Source organism: Herpailurus yagouaroundi, unplaced genomic scaffold (genome assembly GCF_014898765.1).
Source record: "Herpailurus yagouaroundi ecotype Mexico unplaced genomic scaffold, PumYag 141, whole genome shotgun sequence".
NCBI classification, from domain to species: domain Eukaryota; kingdom Metazoa; phylum Chordata; class Mammalia; order Carnivora; family Felidae; genus Herpailurus; species Herpailurus yagouaroundi.
In genome coordinates, this window is record NW_024412396.1 from 2,922,067 (window position 1) to 2,940,380 (window position 18,314).

Below are 18,314 nucleotides of genomic sequence, written 5' to 3' on the forward strand. Positions count from 1 at the left end.
CCTGTGGGTTACTCATAAGGGGCCTGTGTCAACCCTTTTATGAACTTCCATCCCCAGTGAGCCCTGAGCCTCTCTAGTGTCAGTGGGAAATTCATTTAGGAGGGAATGGGTATCTCAGGACACCTGTAACCCCTGCAGCCTCAGAGCTGGGGTAGGTGGAGGGTAGCTTCAGCTTTGACACTAAAATTCTGTCTCCCAGCACATAGAATTAGCTCACCCCTCCGGTGCCTTTGTTTTCTCTCCTGACATTTCTCCTTCTCCTCCCTTGTATGGTTGACTGAGCAGAACTGGGACTCAGGGAGGACACCTCACTTCTCTGGGCCTTGGCTTCCTCCTCTGTAGATGTGGAATGCTTTGGTTCCCACAGCTCTGACACAGGGACAGGGACTCCCTCTTCTCAGGAGCTTTAAGAGCTCCAGGCTGGCGGTGGAAAGGACAGGGAGCAGGCAGAGTCTGGCACTCATCTTTATTACAGGTTGGCAAGAATGAAATTCCAGAGGCAGTGTCACTCCTCATCATGCAGTTTTTGCTGAGAAAGGAATAAAAGGTGTGAGGGGGCAGCTGGCAAGAGGGAGGAAGGGTGTGGGGAAGAATCTCCAGGGCTTTTAGGGGCCTAAAGGGGATGCCTTTAGGGGGAGAGGTTCTGGCCTCAGGGATCTTGGTTCTCATTTGCGGGTCTTTGTAGTTTAGGGGGTGGAACTGGGCTTTCTTCAGAGGTGCCAGTCTGCACGGGCCACTCTGAGTAGGAAGGGGATTCTCAGGCATGGGAGCTATGGGACCCCCAGGTCTGTCACACTATAGGGTAAGGAGTGCCCACTCTGAGGGGCACTGATATCGGCGGGTGTGTTGACATGGGGTGACTAGTGGGGCCCAGAGGAGTGACCCACCTTGGCGCCGATGTCGCGGCTCTTGGCCCGCAGCTTGTTGACCTGGGACTCTGCGATGTCCGCCCGCTCCTCTGCCTCATCCAGCTCGTGCTGCACCTTGCGGAACTTGGACAAGTTGGTATTGGCCTGCTCCTCCTGCAGGGGCGGGGGTTAGGGCGGGGGAGGATGAAGTGAGAGGCAGCGGGGGTTGGAAATACTGAGCATCCCAATCTGAGGGACTCCCTGTCCCCGAGCTAGGGGCTTGGTGTTCTCACCCCCAACTATGTTCCCCTACGAGCTTTGCCAAGGATATCCTGCTCCTGGCTTGGCATCCTCCTCAACTTGCCCAGAATTCAGAATCCTTCATGGCCACCCACTGCCCAAGATGCATTAGATACTGTCTGGTCTGGTTTCTTTCAGAACCCAGCCTCACTGCACCTGCTCAACCAGAACTCTGATAGATGCTCCCAACTGCAGGGTTCCTGCACACATGTGAGCATTAACACCTTATTTGCACACTTTGCAGCCCACCCGGAGTCCTCCCCACTGCTCTATGGTCAGGTCCTTCTCTGGGCCCAATTCCATAGCCACCTTCCAGCCTTCAGCACTGTCTGGCCCCCTGGCCTGCTTAGCAGTGGCACTGCTTTCTCTTGGACCTACTGGTGTATGGATTATAAGCAGTTTGTAGGCAGGTCCTGGGTCTATTTGACCCAAAAGCATTGCTTTTGTTTGCTCAGGGTGCCTGACATAGCTCTGAGCACCCAGGGCACGTGGAACGTCCAGTCCGCATGCTGAGGCGGACACCTGCCAATTCTCACACATGAGAGGTATGTTGACAGAGAATGGAGAAAACCATGAACTCACTGCCTCCTCTGCCTGGCGCTTGTAGGCCTTGACCTTCAGTTGCAGCTTGTCCACCAGGTCCTGCAGCCGCAGCAGGTTCTTCTTGTCCTCCTCCGTCTGGGGGTGGATGGATGGGAGAAGCCAATTGAGAGGAGGAGCAAGTAGAATCATTGTTCCCTCCCTCAATATATCACTTTCCTCCCTAGGCCTTAGTTGCCTCTCCCTCCCATGGGCCAGGTCAATGAGGGGGTGGGGGATTCTACCTCTGTTGCTACTTATAGGTCAAAGGATCACAGCAAGGTCCTCAGTCCAGATCTAAAAGGCAAAGAGGGCTGTAGCGCTAAAGTTGGAAGTGGGGGAAGGGGCCCAGAACCAAACAGAATTATTTCATCTGATAACATGGAGACATCGGGGCTGTGTCAGTTCCAACCTGGAGCACTGTAGATGCTCCTGGCCAGTGGTTTTAGAGTGAGCTGAGAGGACTAATGAGGAACCCTGAACAAAGGGTATTATCATAGTCCAGACCATTCTGACCTATCATATATATATTGTACTGGGTCAGATTTGGGCACTGTACAGGATCACTGTCACCTGATCATTCCTATCTCCACATCATTGCATGTGCTAGGATACCACTTGCCCTTAGGATTGCAGTACGTCTGCAGTTCTATAGCTGTGTCTCCTTCTTGTGCCTCTCATATCCAACTGTCAAATGAATCAATACCCCCTTTCTCTGTCCTTCCTTCCCAGGCACACTGTGAAAACAACAGGTCAAGGGCAAAAGCTCTGAGCTATGCAGATGCAGGTCTTAGAACATTTTGGGATCTTCTTTATCTAAGGCCTTCTATCTGTTGTTCCAGAAACTCCTTGGAAGATCTGAGTCTTTTCCCATCTCTGACTTTTATCCCTAAAGTGCTACACTATGTCCCCCCCTTTCAGGCCAGTAGAAGCGTTCCTTGGACTGTGCTAAAGCCTTAATGGTAGCACTTTAGGTTATTAAAAAAAAATCCTGAGGAAATTGCTGGTTAAAAGATTTTCAGGAAGTAGAGGTAGGTTCTGCATTCACTAGGAAAAATCATGGACTCAAGACAAATTGACTCCAGGGAATGTGAAAGAAAATTAATCTAAAGATAGCTTCTCAAGACATGGGTTCCAGGGGGGTCGGGTGGCATTCCTGGAAAGTGCATGTGCGTGGGGCCTGTGTAGGTTGGGAGGTGGGACTAGAGAAGCACTTTCACATTCGCTCTCAACTGCCCCCTAGAGCAGCTCCCACGCCCACACCTGGTAGGTCAGCTCCTTGATGCGGCGCTCACTCTTCCTCATGCCCTTGACCGACTCTGCGTTGCGCTTCTGCTCGGCCTCCAGCTCATTCTCCAGCTCCCGCACCCGGGCCTCCAGCTTCTGCAGCTGCTTCTTGCCGCCCTTGAGGGCGATCTGCTCGGCCTCATCCAGCCTGTGCTGCAGGTCCTTGATGGTCTGCTCCATGTTCTTCTTCATGCGCTCCAGGTGGGCGCTGGTGTCCTGCTCCTTCTTCAGCTCCTCTGCCATCATGGCAGCCTGGGGACGGGAGACACGTGTAAAAGAACAGAGGCCCGGGGCCTCTTGTCCCTTGAGGATCACCTTTTTCCCATCGTGGCGTTTGTTTCCCGAGGCCCTCAGACTCACGCAGCTACAGAGTCAACTTGCCACGGCACAGTGGCCTGGCCTGGACCCAGGGCCCCATGTCTTTAGCGGAGGCAGGAAGGGGAGCAGTCACTCACATCCGTGATGGCCTTCTTGGCCTTCTCCTCGGCGTTCCTGCACTCCTGCACGGCCTCCTCCACTTCAGTATGAAGCTGGGACAGGTCTGACTCCATCTTTTTCTTTTGGTTGATGAGGCTGGTGTTCTAGATACACGTAGAGAAAACTATCAAGTAGATACTTTGTTATTTGATTCTACACCTGTATCCACAGAAAATTAAAACCAGTCATTTTTTTAAAGTCTTGTTTTTATTTATTCCTTGTATCCTTTGTTATTGTGTATTCCATGTTTTGTATCAGCTTTCCCTTTTCTTATGAAAACGGATATGTTCTTGAGGTTTACCTAAAATTACTCAGCTCTGAAGAAAGACTTCAAGCAGCGAAAGGTCTGCAATTCTTCTCCTGACATCTTTCGTAATGTGTCTATTCAGGAGCATGAAAATATTGCAGGGAAAATGGGAACAACTTTTTACCAGGACAATATCCTGGAAATGATTACAGTTGCAGAAAGAATATAGTAGAGTAATGAAGAGGGGGTGGAGTCAGTGGATGATATCATTCCCACACATACTAGATTACAGCAAAAAGGCCCACAGGACCCTGCAGTAAGATGGACACGAAAACTCATTGCAGAGAAGAGCTGACATCACTGTGTACGGGCCTGCAGAAAAATGGTGTTCCGTTGAGAATATGGCTTACAAGTAGATGCACTTGTACTTCGTTAAATGCCCCACATCTCCCTCTACAGAGCAATCTGGGGGCTGTCCTCTAGATCAGGGATGCCAGAAGACAGCACGCATTTCACCATTCCCAGATTTGTGACTTTGGTGGATCTCGCCAACCAATCACGACCCCATTAGCTTTTAAGTGTAGGCCCTCTTCTCAAGGTAGTGATTCCGACAGCCATGACTGACAGATGAGAGATGGCCCAACAGATGAAGCAATTTGCCATTCTGGTTGGACATACTCACTCAGAGCATCTGGTTCAGAAGCTTCTGTGGTGTCCTGGCCTCTGCCACTCAGCAGGTTTGTCCACACGGCCCCCGACCTCCTCACCTGGGAGTGCAGCAGCTGCACCCGCTCGCTGGTCTCGATCAGCTCCTGCTCCGCCAGCTTCCGAGACCGCTCCGTCTGCTCCACCACGGCCCGCAGCTCCTCCAGCTCGGCCTGCAGCAGGTTGTTACGCCGCTCCACGATGGCGATGTTCTCCTTCAGGTCGTCGTTGGCACGGACTGCGTCGTCCAGCTGGATCTGGGTGTCCTGCGAGGGAAAGCATGTGAGAGACCTGCACCCATCCCATCAAGGCTTCCTATTTGGGGTCTGACACACCCTATGCCATGTTCAAACCCTCGGTCCAGTAGAGGGCAAAGGGGCACATCCCCTCATCTATTCTCTAGGCCTGGAAGCTGGACTGGTCCAGGACATGCTTAGGATCTGGTCGCTTTTCTTTCTTCAAGCCTCCAAGTCCAGGAGGTGGGTGGCTCCCACTTTCTCATTTGTGTCAGCCCAAGGCCCTCATCATACCTGTGGGCAGCTCCCTTCTGAGCGTCCCAACCTCTTTTACCTTCAGATGGGCCTGGGCAATCTTCAGGTGCTTCTGGGCCTCTGAGGCTGTCCTGTTGGCCTGGCTCAGCTGGATCTCCATCTCATTGAGGTCGCCCTCCATCTTCTTCTTCACCCGCAGGGCCTCGTTGCGGCTGCGTGTCTCTGCATCCAGGGAGGTCTGCAGCGAGTCCACCACCCGCAGGTGGTTGCGCTTGGCCTGCTCCATCTCCTCGTCCTTCTCTGCCAGCTTCCGCTCGATCTCTGCCTTGATCTGGTTGAACTCCAGCTGGGCCCGGAGGATCTTGCCCTCCTCATGCTCCAGGGAGGCCTGGGAGAGGGTGGGGAGAGAGGGTCCAAGGCAGACAGTCAGGGCACAGGGCAAGGTGGGGAGGGAGGCCAAAAGTATGCAGGGTATCAGCCAGGACTACAGCCTCTGGAGAGGAAGGCCTGGGAAAAGATGCAGGAGGTGAGACCTACATCCCAGACCACCAGGGTGCCCTGGCAGAGGAAGTGCAGGATGCTCTGGGTTTCCTCTGTCAAGGAAAGGGTTTGAACCTCACAATTGCCAAAACACTCTAGTACCAACACTGCGTAATCCTGACCCTCTAAACATCATAGAAAAGTGGGAGATTTTTCGGGGCCCCTGGGTGGCTCAGTTGGTTAAGTGTCCGACTTCAGCTCAGGTCATGATCTCACGGTTTGTGGGTTCGAGCCCCGGGTCAGGCTCTGTGCAGACAGCTCAGAGCCTGGAGCCTGCTTCTGATTCTGTCTCTCTCTGTCTGTCTCTCTGCCCCTCCCTTGCTCACGCTCTGTCTCTCTCTGTCTCTCAAAAATAAATAAATGTAAAAAGAAAAGTGGGAGATTTTTATGACCACATATTCCAAACTTTATCTTTGTTCCTGGGTCACTTACCCTTTAGTGAAAAATGTTAGAAACCCCCTAACTCAGGACTTTCCCTAGGTTCTTAAAAATGAACAGTAATGGGCGCCTGGGTGGCGCAGTCGGTTAAGCGTCCGACTTCAGCCAGGTCACGATCTCGCGGTCCGTGAGTTCGAGTCCCGCGTCGGGCTCTGGGCTGATGGCTCAGAGCCTGGAGCCTGTTTCTGATTCTGTGTCTCCCTCTCTCTCTGCCCCTCCCCCGTTCATGCTCTGTCTCTCTCTGTCCCAAAAATAAATAAACGTTGAAAAAAAAATTAAAAAAAAAATGAACAGTAATAATAGCAAATATATATTAAGTGCTTAAGTTTGTTACCTCATTTAATCTTAGTAATAACGCATAAAATCTTATTAGGTATGTACAATTAATTCCATTAGAGATAAGTAAAAGAAGGTACAGAGAGGTTAAGAAACTGGCCCAATGACACAGTGGAGGTTCTGAAGCCAAATTTCACATTCAGATCTGTTTGACTCTGAAGCCCACTTAATGTCTGAGGGGTTATTATGATAACCACTTTATAAACATGATAGGAAACATAACCTTATGACTTATAATCAGACTGGGATGATTTTCTGGGTGCAGACCTTGGCTTTGGAGGTAGTCATGGGTACCAGATAGTAGGTAGACTAAAAAAGGAGCTAATAAATTTTGTCTTGGGGTCAGCACCACCCCCAGGTGAAGGAGAGTAGGGAGTCAGAAACAAGACAGGGTAGGGAGGAGAGGGTATGAGGTAGGGGTGTGGGCAGAAACAGCCTCTCACTTCTGCCTCCTCCAGGGCCGACTGCAGCTCCAACTTCTCCACTTCTAGCTGCTTGCGGACCTTCTCCAGCTCATGTGCATTCTTCCCTCCTTCTCCCAGCTGCTCAGTCAGGTCAGAGATCTCCTCTGGGGGTCAGAGGGCCAGAAAGCCCAAAGCCTGAGTTTTCCCTGCCCAGTGTGGCCCTCCCCGTCCCCCCCTCCCCCGCCCCTCCCTGGTCTCTCAGGCCTCAGCGCACCCTGAAGGTTTTTGTTCTCCCGCTTGAAGGTCTCCAGGTGCTCCAGGGACTCCTCGTAGGCATTCTTGAGCTTGAAGAGCTCTGTGCTGAGGGAGCGCGCCTCCTTCTGCGAGGACTCCAGCTCTGACTGCGACTCCTCATACTTCTGCTTCCACTCGGCCAGGATCTGCGGGGACCTGGCTCACTGCGTGGCCCCCAGCCCCGCCCCAGCCCCGCTCCAGGGCCTGCCCAGGTCCCTGGGCTGGGCTCAGCCTCCTCCCCTGCCCTCAAGGAGGAGGTCCCAGTCTTCGCGGTGACGTTGGCCTCCCTGCTCCGCCCCCGGCTGCGGCCTCCAGCTCGGGCCCACCTTGTCGAAATTCCTCTGCTTCTTGTCCAGGGCTGCGGCGGCTGCATTGGAGCGCTCCACATCCACCATCAGGTCCTCGATCTCATTCTGCAGCCGGTGCTTGGTCTTCTCCAAGGATGAGCACTTGGCGTTGACAGCCTCCACGGCCTCCTCGGCGTCCTGCAGCCGCTGGGCCAGCTTCTTCCTGCCCGGGGCAGTTAGTGTGCGTGTGTGTGTGTGTGTGTGTGTGTGTGTGTGATTCTACCTGGGAACAGTGGGACCTTGGAACCACCTCCTCCCCAGACCAGGTTGACCCAATCCTCCTCCCCACAATACCTTGGGACCCTGAACAGCCCTTTAGGCCCTGCGTCCCTGGCCTCGAGCAACCTAAGCCTGCGAGTGCCTAGGACAGAATGTCTTCCCTACGTGGAGTGAGCTCTGGGTGACAACCCCCACCCCTCCCCATACCAGGCTGATCGATGGAAGCTCCTCTGACCAACAAGCTTTTTGCTCGTCTTATACGTGAGCATCAGGTATAACCCGAGCCAAAAGCTCATGCGTCACAGGAAGTGAGTCAGGGCCAGCCAGGTTCACTCAGAACACAAGATCCAGGCTCCCTTTCAATCATCTCTGTTAGCCCCCATGCTCTTCCACCCTCCTCAGATCTCCTTCCCATGCCCACTCTGCCTGTCTTGCTCCTTCCTCTCTTAGAATTGGGTGGGGGACTGCCCTGAACTCACTTGGCCTCTTCGAGCTCTTCAGTCCTCTGGATGGCATCTGTCTCATACTTGGTCCTCCACTGGGCCACCTCTGAGTTGGCCTTGGACAGGACGCGCTGCAACTCGGCCTTGGCCTCTGTCTCCTCCTCGTACTGCTCCCGCAGCAGGTCACAGTCATGTCGGGCTGACTGCAGTGCATGGGCCAGGGCGTTCTTTGCCTGGGGAGGGGTGGGCACTGACAGACAGGCTCATTTCCGAGGAAGGGAGGAGGGAATGCCCCACCACCATCATTCTCTAGATCCTTTTCATATCCATGGACTTCAAACAAGCCCAGCCTCAATTAGAGTGAGGGCTGGTGTGGAATCTCAGCATCTTGGAGTAGCCTCCCAGTTTGCCCACCCCACCCCCTTACAAATAAGGAAAGAGGCATTCGATGATGTTGAGGTGTGGCTTAGCTGGAGTGTAGAGGAAGCTAGATTGGGGCTCTTTCCACCACAGAGGATTCTCTCCAGTCTCTAGGCCCCTATTCCTGGTCTTGATGTTAATTGTCCAGCACTGCCATCAAGCCTGTCCCACTGTCCCTAGCTGCGCCTCACCTTGCCCTCCTCCTCCAGCTGCCTCTTGAGGTCCTCCAGCTGCTGGGTGTAGGAGAGCTTGCCTCGGGTCAGCTGGGATATCAGTGCCTCCTTCTCATCCAGCTGCCGAGACAGCTCCCCTGGAGGTGGGAACAAGAGGGAGGAATTTGTGGGCTACGGAAGGGGGCAACTGGTACCTGACCCTCAGGAAGGCGCAGGGCTGGTGAGGGGCACCCACCGTTTTCAGTCTGCAGCTTAGCTCGCTGGGTGGTGAGGTCATTGAGGGAGCGTTGGGTCTCTTCCAGCTTTGCACGGTACTCATTGGCCTGGTCCTCCAGTGTCCGGGACACCTTCTCCAGGTTTGCCTTCAGGCAGTAAGGGACAACTTGTCATGGAAAGGGACTGGGTGGACCAGAGAAAGGATGGGAAGGCCAAGGTGGGGAGAGCACAGGGATCAGGGGGGTGAAAAAGAGAGGTGCTGACAGGAACAGTCTGAAAGGGGTACATGAACTAAAGGAGAGATGGTGAAGAGCTGTGGGCAGAAGGAGGGAGGGTGAGGGAGAGAGCAAGACAGAGACCAGGAGGTGATGAAGGGGTGACGATGAGAAGACAGGGCAGAGACAGTGGAAGGCCACCGAGACAGAGAAGGGGGCAAGAAGGGTGAGAGGGCAGCCCACCTTGGCCTTGATGATCTGCTCCATGTTGGAGGTGACATCATCCAGCTCCAGCTTGAACTCGCTCTTCTCCTTCTCCAGCTTCTGCTTCACACGCTGCAGGTTGTCGATCTGCTCGCCCAGCTCGGCCACGCTGTCGGCGTGCTTCTTGCGCAGGGCCGCCGCCGTGGCCTCGTGCTGCAGCGTGGCCTCCTCCAGGTCCCGCCTCATCTTCTGGAACTCGGCCTCGCGCTTCTTGTTCATCTCGATCTGCACGGACGTGGCCCCGCCGGCCTCTTCCAGCCGCTCGCTGATCTCCTCCAGCTCCCGGGACAGGTCTGAGCGCAGCTTCTCCACCTTGGCCCTGGCTGTGCGCTCAGCCTCCAGCTCCTCCTCCAGCTCCTCGATGCGAGCCTGGGCCGGGACACAGAAAGCTCAGACCCACCGCCTGCAGACCCCACCCCAGGGCTCTAGAACACTCAGGTCTCTCCAGAGCAATGGTTCTCAACTAGGGAAAGTTTTGTGCCATGGGGGATAGTTGGCAATGTGTGTAGACATTTTTGCTTGTCATGACTTGCCATCTAGTGGGTAGAGGCCAGGGGTGCTGCTAGACATTCTGTGATGCACAGACCATCAATATCAATTTGGTTGAAGCTGAATCCTCAAAGCACTTCCTAGAGACATTTAGACTCAGTCTGAGAATCTGCAGCCCTGAATCCAGAGAATCTGTGTTCAGATGGGGATTCGGAGCTCCTGTGAGATCCTGAATCTCAAAGATTCCACAGATTCACTAGACTCTGCTGTGCTAAACATAAGGCAGGAAAGCTGGTGCTTGTATCTTACAAACAGTTGCAATAATATGCCTGAAAACAATCAAAATGTTTATAATCCGGGCTCCTGGGTGGCTCAGTCAGTTGAGCGTCTGACCTCAGCTCAGGTCATGATCTCACGGTTCGTGAGTTAAAGCCCCACATCGGACTCTGGGCTGACAGCTCTGGAGCCTGGAGCCTGCTTCAGATTCTGTGTTTCCCTCTCTCTCTGCCTTTCTCCCACTTACTCTCTCTCTCTCTCTCTTTCTCTCTCTCTCAAAAATAAACATTAAAAAAATTTTTTTTAATGCTTGTAATCTTCCAGGTTCACCACGAAGTCCAGTCAACCATACTCCTCACTCTCCAGGGGTTGCCTTATTTATGTCTAGGGTGGGTTCTACTTTTGTTGTTCCCTTCCAGGCCAGGTGAGTGCTAGAAAGTTGGCCTTTTCATCATCATGCCCCTACCTCATTTTTCTGGCCTTTTCCTTGGCCTTGACTAAATTGGGAGAATGTCCCATCTTTCATTTTGATCTGTTTCCTGACCAGCCAGGAGCAAAAAGGAGTATCAATCAGTGGAATCCCTGAATCTGTGGTTGAGGACAGTGTTAATGGAATGTGTGTGGGTGGGCCCTGGGAGCAGGAGAGAGAGGGCCACCACGCCTCTGCTCTCAAGATGAGGAAGGTAGGACTATGTGCAAGAGCTTGGGCAGGAAGAAGGAGGGCCTCAGCCTACGACCAAGACCTGGTGAGGATAATAGCACTGTTGTTCTGGGTCTAAGGGCCAAAGAGTTTGCCTAGACCCAAATAGAAGAACCTGGAGAATGTCCTAATATTCTGGCTATAACTGAGAGGGGCACCCAAGAAAATGGAAGGGTAAATTATCACTGAAGTCAGGCTAGCCCCTGAGCAGCTCCCCAAATGAGTGGAATTGTGTTCATGTATCACTTGTAGCCTGGACCATGGGCCCCGAATGCTGAAGAGAGATCAATGCTCTCCAATAGCCACAGTGTGACCAGAAAATCAGAGGATAAGGCCTTGCCTGTAATAGTTGAGTACCTGCTGTCTTTGTGGCCACTATGTCCAGACCTGGCCATGCAGCTTCTGTAGCTATAAAATGGGATCTCAGTACCTGTCTGCCTTGCTTCCAGGGCTCTTCTGACAAACACAGGACTAAAAGCACGTTAAAATTCAGGGTGCACTAAAAGTAAGGGTGGCTATGGCTGTTAATTTAATCTCCTCCTGAAGAGGGATGAGAAGGCCATGGAGAAAATAAAAGAACACCTTCTAGCTAGTGGCAGGCTGACTGCTAGCTGTCTAAGTGGTTTTATAAACATTATCTCCTCTGGCCTTCTGTAAGGCAGGTGCTATCATCTCATTTCACAAGTGAGAAGAGAATCTGAGACTCAGCAAGGGGAAGTGAATTGCTCAGGGTTGTAGGAGTTGACTGAATACCATAGGGTCAGTACCTGGGAAGAGTATGATCAGAGCACTCCATAGGAAGGTGCTCCATGAAGGCCCTCCTCACCTCCATGTAGAGGGGAAAATGTACCAGAAGAAGAGCAAGAGGAGACTTGAACCCTGTCATTTGTGCTGGAGGAAAAAAACCCATGAGACAGGGCACAGCTCATCAAGAGAGCCCTTTTAGTAGACTTGTTTGCCTCCCAAAATAGCCCTGCTGAAATAAGACTCATTGCTCTAATGGGGGAAGGCTGGTGTTCCCAAGTGCCAAGTCAGGGGGCATGGTGTCTCCAAGGCCGCCTGGAGTTGTAGATGCTGTCTGGAACCCTACAGAGCTCTTGCAGCCTCAGCTGCCTCACCACTGAGCTCCCCATTTGGCTGCACCAGGAAGAACTTCACCTGGTTTTCCTTCAGTTTCTTCTGCAGCTGAAGGGCCAGTGCCTGCTCATCCTCAATCTTACTGTTCTGCTGATTAATGTCAAACTCCTTCCTGGAGGAGAAGGGAGGGGTGACAGGTGGTCTTCCGTCCTCTGTGCCCATTCTCTTCTCTTGCCTGGCATGCTAGGACAAGTCCCCTCCCCACTGGTGCAGAGGGTGAATGAGGGAGGGCTGTTTGACTTCCTCATTCACACTGTGCCCGGGACAGTCATGGCCAGTGGGGTTGTGGCATCCTGTGCTCTAACCCTCAGGCCAGACATCTCCATTTGCCCCTCTGGGACACCCCAGGCTCCTACTTCTTGAGTTTTTCTTCAAGCTGCTGCTTGTCATTCTCCAGGTCCATGATGCTTTCCTGGGTCAGCTTCAGGTCACCCTCCAGCTTCCGCTTTGCTCGCTCCAGGTCCATACGAACCTTCTTCTCCTGCTCCAGGGATCCCTCCAGCTGGTGGAGAGAAGAAAATAAACAAGGTATAGAAAACATGAGATCCACAGTACATGATCTTCTGCTCTCTTCTAAAGTCAAAGTCCAGCGGGATTGGAGGTCAAACTAGCAGAGAAATCCCTGCAAGCACAAAAAATTCTGAGTCCTAGTCTAGTGAGGAATTGCAGAGGGCAAAGAGGCTTCAGGGGTCATAGAGGTTAGTTCTAAGTACCAGGAACTCCTTGGCCATTGATGTTGCCTGCAAAATCCTGACCTGAGAGAGACAGAGCATGGCTCTTACTACTCACATCATCCACCTGCTGCTCCAGTTTGACCTTAGACTTAGTCAGTGTGTTGGCCTTGTCCTCCTCAGCCTGAAGGTCATCTAGGGCTTGCTGGTGGGCCTCCTGCAGAGCCTTCTTTTCCTTGGTAAGCTTGGCGATGATTTCATCTAGTCCAGCCATCTCCTCTGTCAGGTTCTTCACCTGCCAACCAAGAACCCCATCCCATTCAGGGTCAGAGGTCACCAGCCTGGAGATGTCTATGGGTATGTCCAATGCCAAGGACCAGGACCACCTTGTGGTTTGGGAATCCTGAGGAGACCTGGGCTGGAGCCAGAAGGAGCTGCCCTCACCTTGTTCTCTGTTGCATGCTTCTCCTTCTCCACCTTGGCCAGCGTCAGCTCCAGGTCATCAATGTCCTTCTTGAGCTCAGAGCACTCATCTTCCAGCTTGCGCTTCTTGGCAGTGAGCTCTGCATTCATCTCCTCCTCATCCTCCAGCCTCTCTGTCATCTCCTTCACCTTGGCCTCCAGCTGGATCTTGTTCTTGATCAGCTGGTCACAGCGCTCCTCTGCATCATTGAGGTTATCTTGTTCCTGGGAGATGAGGAAGGAGAGCAGAACTGGTGATTAAAGAGAGAAGAGACACAGGACCTTAGTCCCTGGGGATGAGATGGGCTATAATCCAGGGGAGTAAAGGGGGAGGCATGAAGAGATAATTGCGTGGCTTTACTGCCTGCACTTGGAGCTGGAGGTCATTCTTCTCCTGCAGCAGGGACACCATCTTCTCCTCCAGCTCCTTGCGGCGAGCCTCTGACTTCTCCAGCGCCTCTTTGATGCGCCCAAACTCCTCCTTCATGGTGGCCATCTCCTTCTCTGTCTCTGCGCTCTTCAGCAGCGGCTTGATCTTGAAGTAGAGCTTCATCCAGGGCCAGTTCTTGACCCCCATGAAGGCCCGAATGTTCCACTGGATTACCAATAGGGCATCCCTGGGAAGGAAACATGGAGGTAGGAAAGAGCATTCAGAAAGAGCACTTCCCAAACATGGGACCGACTGCAGTTGGCTCCCAGCCCATCTAAGTAAGTTCGCAGGCACCAGAGGGCTGGAGCCCTGTCTTGCACCTTGATATACACCCCCACTCCAACATTACCTCACTGATCATGGAGCTACTCAATAAATATTTATTAATTGAACAATTCAACCAGAGGACAGTTTATATCTTCCCTGCTGGGGCACTAGTAGTAATGAAAGTTACGCCACTCAGAATGTCTACTAAGTTCAGTGTTTTTAATCCCATAAGAACTGCAAATGTGTTAAAACTTGTATTTCACAGGTAAGAATATCTATAGCATATATGTAAATTATGAAGCATGAAATAAAATCACGAACCATGAACCTATCAATTGTTCAAACAACAACTAGAGCCATTATCAGTGTTGATTCAACCTGTGTGCTTCTCTCCATCCTCTTTCCTGGTCCCCCCACCAGAAGTAGCCACTATCCTGAATCTTGTGTTTTTCATTTCCTTACTTTCCCAAAACATACTTTAACTCAATGCGTATGTGTCTTTAAACAATATGTCACTGTTTTTTGTTATCTCTGAGTTTTATAAAAATTGCATTACACTGTATGTATCCTTCTGTGACTTGCTTTTGTTCACTCAACAGTATGCTTTTGAGGCTCATACACATTGTACCATGTAGTTGTAAGTCCCTCCTTTCATTGCTTTATAATATTCCACTGAACAACTATTCTACTATTTACCCATTCCCCCGGGGATGAAAATTGGAGTTGTTTCCAAATCTTTGCTGCTCGTCAACGATGATATATTCTTTTTTTGTCTCATGTTGTACATGTGCAGGAGTTTCTGCGGGAATGCACTTAGAAGTGGAATTGGAAGGTATGCAATAGTCCATCTTTTTTTTCTTTTTAAGTGATGCTATGCCCAACACAGGACTCAAACTCACAACCCCAAGATCAAGAGCCGCATGCTCTACCAACTGAGCCAGCCATGTGCCCCTACAATTGTCCATCTTTATATTTGTTTTTTAAATATTTTTAAACGTTTATTTATTTATTTTGAGAGAGACAGAGAGAGTGTGAGCAGGGGGTGGGGGAGAAGGGCAGAGAGAGAGGGAGAATCCCAGGCAGACTCTGCGTGGTCAGCGCAGAGCATGATGTGGGGCTTGAACCCATGAAACTGAGATCATAACCTGAGCTGAAATCAACAGCCAGACACTTAACCAACTGAGCCACCCAGGTGCCCCACAATAGTCCATCTTTTTTTTTTTTTTAACATTTATTTATTTTTGAGAGAGAGAGAGAGAGAGAGAGAGACAGAGCATGAACAGGGGAGGGTCAGAGAGAGGGAGACACAGAATCTGAAGTAGGCTCCAGGCTCTGAGCTGTCAGCACAGAGCCCGACGCGGGGCTCGAACTCACGGACAGCGAGATCATGACCTGAGCCGAAGTCGGCCGCTTAACCGACTGAGCCACCCAGGCGCCCCATACAATAGTCCATCTTTAAGAGATAATACATTGTTTTTTCAGGGAGGTTGCACTAATTTACAGACTTCTTGATTTTTGTCAATCTAGTGTTTTTAAATGGTAGCTCATTGAAGCTCAATTTGCATATGCTTATGAAGAATTTTCTTTTTTTCTTTTTCAAAGAATTCAAAATGAGACCCAGAGTGGTAAAGTCACTTGCTCAAGCCAGCTAGTGAGTGGTGAAGCCAGAATTTGAACTCAGGTCATCTGACCCACACCAGTTAGCACTGCTTGTTTGCCTCTTATATATCTGGGAGAGCCTTTCCCTTTCCTTCACCTCACCTGCGTTCCACGATCTTCTTGAACTCAATGCGCATGAGCTGGCCCCGGCCTTGTGCTTGGATGCGGGTGATGATGCGGCTCAGCCTCTCGTCCCGCATCTCCTCCAGCAGACCCAGCAGCCCCGCCTTGAAGAACACCTGTGGGCAAGAGAGCCACAGCCTCAGAGAAGGGTAGCTAGGGTGGAGGAAGTGGGTGGGAGGTGCTGACTGAGCTCCTAGGGGATCCATCACCCATATATCCTAGACCTCAGAGTGAAATATGAAAAAGAAGACAGCAAGGAAGCCTGGGTTCCAGCCCTTGGGTTGATTCAGGAAGCCAGGATTCAGAGGCCTGCCTTCTAAACTCCTAGCTGCTCCGCTTAACATGGCTGGGCGTCCTGCAACTCCATGCTGTGGGGCTTTAGACCCACCTTGGTGTGGCCGAACTTATACTGGTTGTGGTCAATGTCCAGGGAACCCAGCAGCTTCTCTGCCCCTTTCCTGCTGTCAATGAATTGGCCCTCAGGGATGGCCGTTGGGTTCAGGATGCGATACCTGGAGAGGGAGGTGCCCCAAGTCACCCACGTTCTGTGCTGACCTGCTCTGCCCACAGCATTCAGGGCCACCTGTGGACTCCCCTCCCCACCAGGTCTTCCCAGTTTCCCCGTTTCCTCAGCTCCAGGGCACCCTGTATCCACCTCTGCCGGAAATCTCCATAGAGGATGCGGTTGGGGAAGCCCTTCCTGCAGATGCGGATGCCCTCCAGCACACCATTACAGCGCAGCTGGTGCATGACCAGGGGGTTGTCCATCACCCCTGCAGCAGGAAAAGAGGAGAAAGGGTCAACCTCAAGGCAAGTGGATACCAAGTACCCTCTCTAGATTAGACCCTTACACATCGCTCACCCGGAGCCTTCCTTTCATTGGGGATGATGCAGCGCACAAAGTGAGGGTGGGTGGTCCTCAGGTTGGTCATAAGCTTATTCAGATTCTCCTGGGGGTGGATGAGAGTGGGGACTCAGAAGCCACAAGAACCATCTTTTTGGTCCCTGAGCCCCTGACAGCCTGTCTCCAGAACTCTCCAAGGGACAGAGAGTTGACATATAATTTATGATGTGAATTCAGGCTTGTGTACAACTCCCATGCCCAAAATGACCACATAACTCTAACTTCTTTCATTCCCAAACTCAGAGCATCAGGTTAGGGTGACAGCCAAAGGGCTGGGCCTGCCCACCATGGGCCTCTTGGCATCTCTGTGTCCTTCTTACCCGGTGGAGGGCTGACACTGTCTGAAAGGATGAGCCTTTTTTCTTTCCTCCTTTGCCTTTACTGCTGTCCCCTAATAACAAGAAAAGAGATGAGAAGCCAGAGCCTGAAAGTGGAGGAACCCTTTGGCAGGGGCAGGGTTCTGCCCCTCACTAGCCATGTGACTTCACAAAGTGATTCTCCATGTCTTAGGTTTTCCAGGAGGAGAATGGTAACTGCCTCTAAAAGATGTGATGAAGATTAGATAAGTTTGCTTGCTACATGGTATATGCTGAAATAATACCAGTGCTTTTCTCCCACCTTCTAACTCCGCCCTTCATGCTTACATCTTTCCATGGTCTACCTTCCTTCTCATAGTTCATCCTCCTCATTCCAATCCACACCCTCTCTTTTCCTTCTCTGAACGGGACACTCACTTGTTCTACCAGATGTTCAGTGATCCTCCTACAAGCATGACTATGCTGGGCCTGGTGCAGTGATGCATGACACCCTCACTGACCTCCAGTTGCTCACAGTCTTGAGGAGACACACAACATGTACACCAATATCCATAGCACAAAGTGGAAGATGGCACTTTCAGAGATCAGGTACAGATGGATGCCTGTGGTATCTCCTGACCCCCATCCTGTGACTGGAAAGCAGGCTCCCTTCTGCCTCTATGGTCACATGGTTTGAAGCAGTGAGACCCTGGCCCCTCACAACTTAAGAATTGCTCTGGCCCAATACAGGGGCTGCCCTCTTACCAACATCAGCAGAAGCATATGAGGAGAAGAGTGTGGCCATGAGCTTGAGGGAGGACTTCTGGTACAAGCCCACCACTGTCTCGTTGAGTGGGTCTTTGTTCTTCTCCAGCCAGCCCAGGATGTTGTAGTCCACGGTGCCAGCATAGTGGATCAGGGAGAAGTGAGCTTCCTGCTTCCCCTTAACATTGCGTGGCTTCTGGAAATTGTTGGACTTGCCCAGGTGGTTGTCATACAGCTTGGCCTTGAAGGTCATGTCAGTGGCCTTGGGGAACATGCACTCCTCCTCCAGGATAGACATGATGCCCATGGGCTGAGAGCAAGGGGAGGAAGCAGTGAGAGCATCATTGCATGCACTCCCAGGATTCTAGAGTCCCACACCCTACCAGAGGAAAGACTACAGCCCAGTATAGCGGGCAGGCTACAGAAACTCTGTGCTAGCACCTTCTGTCACAGTATAGGAACCTAATATTCTTGGAATCAACCTAAATCCAATTCTATTCTGGCCTACATAACCTCTTTTTGCCCCAGTGGACCTAACAAAGAGCCCTGTACTCCCAGTTGTCCTGCAAGGTCCCAAGGCCTTGCAGCAAGTCCCTTCGTCTTGTAAGACTCCTTGCCCCAGGGCAAGGAGTATGTATGTGTCAGAGGTGCCAGACTAAGGGACAGGCCAGAACCCTGTCTATATGATGGGTAACAGTTCTTCAAGGGATTGTTAGAGGGATCCAGGTTCTGTACAACATCCTGCTCTTCAGAAAGGATGGTAATTCTTGACTTTTCTTGGGGCAGGAATTGTAATGAGAATTTGATTAAGCTAAAGATGTCTCCCTGGAAAAAGGCATGTTCATTCTCTCTCTCTCTCTCTCTCTCTCTCTCTCTCTCTCTCTCTCTCTCT

The 18,314-nt window shown here is 51.6% G+C and overlaps 1 protein-coding gene across 1 annotated transcript in view; it reads right to left on the reverse strand.

The window, feature by feature from the left end:
* Positions 1-449: 449 nt before the first annotated feature.
* The window catches only part of MYH6 (myosin heavy chain 6), a 26,053-nt gene continuing 8,188 nt past the window's right edge, over positions 450-18,314 (reverse strand). The window contains exons 13-37 of the mRNA XM_040476689.1: positions 17,423-17,732; positions 16,682-16,752; positions 16,320-16,407; positions 16,113-16,230; positions 15,846-15,969; positions 15,437-15,573; positions 13,340-13,595; positions 12,961-13,203; positions 12,635-12,811; positions 12,202-12,347; positions 11,867-11,957; positions 9,223-9,612; positions 8,784-8,910; positions 8,567-8,685; positions 7,992-8,188; positions 7,273-7,456; positions 6,927-7,092; positions 6,692-6,816; positions 5,014-5,322; positions 4,506-4,709; positions 3,470-3,595; positions 2,991-3,266; positions 1,731-1,826; positions 888-1,022; positions 450-529 (exon numbers count right to left, since the gene is read on the reverse strand). Of these exons, the coding sequence (XP_040332623.1) occupies positions 506-529; positions 888-1,022; positions 1,731-1,826; positions 2,991-3,266; positions 3,470-3,595; positions 4,506-4,709; positions 5,014-5,322; positions 6,692-6,816; positions 6,927-7,092; positions 7,273-7,456; positions 7,992-8,188; positions 8,567-8,685; positions 8,784-8,910; positions 9,223-9,612; positions 11,867-11,957; positions 12,202-12,347; positions 12,635-12,811; positions 12,961-13,203; positions 13,340-13,595; positions 15,437-15,573; positions 15,846-15,969; positions 16,113-16,230; positions 16,320-16,407; positions 16,682-16,752; positions 17,423-17,732 (4,239 nt within the window). The 3' untranslated portion in view covers positions 450-505. The remainder of the gene's footprint in view (positions 530-887; positions 1,023-1,730; positions 1,827-2,990; positions 3,267-3,469; positions 3,596-4,505; positions 4,710-5,013; positions 5,323-6,691; positions 6,817-6,926; positions 7,093-7,272; positions 7,457-7,991; positions 8,189-8,566; positions 8,686-8,783; positions 8,911-9,222; positions 9,613-11,866; positions 11,958-12,201; positions 12,348-12,634; positions 12,812-12,960; positions 13,204-13,339; positions 13,596-15,436; positions 15,574-15,845; positions 15,970-16,112; positions 16,231-16,319; positions 16,408-16,681; positions 16,753-17,422; positions 17,733-18,314) is intronic.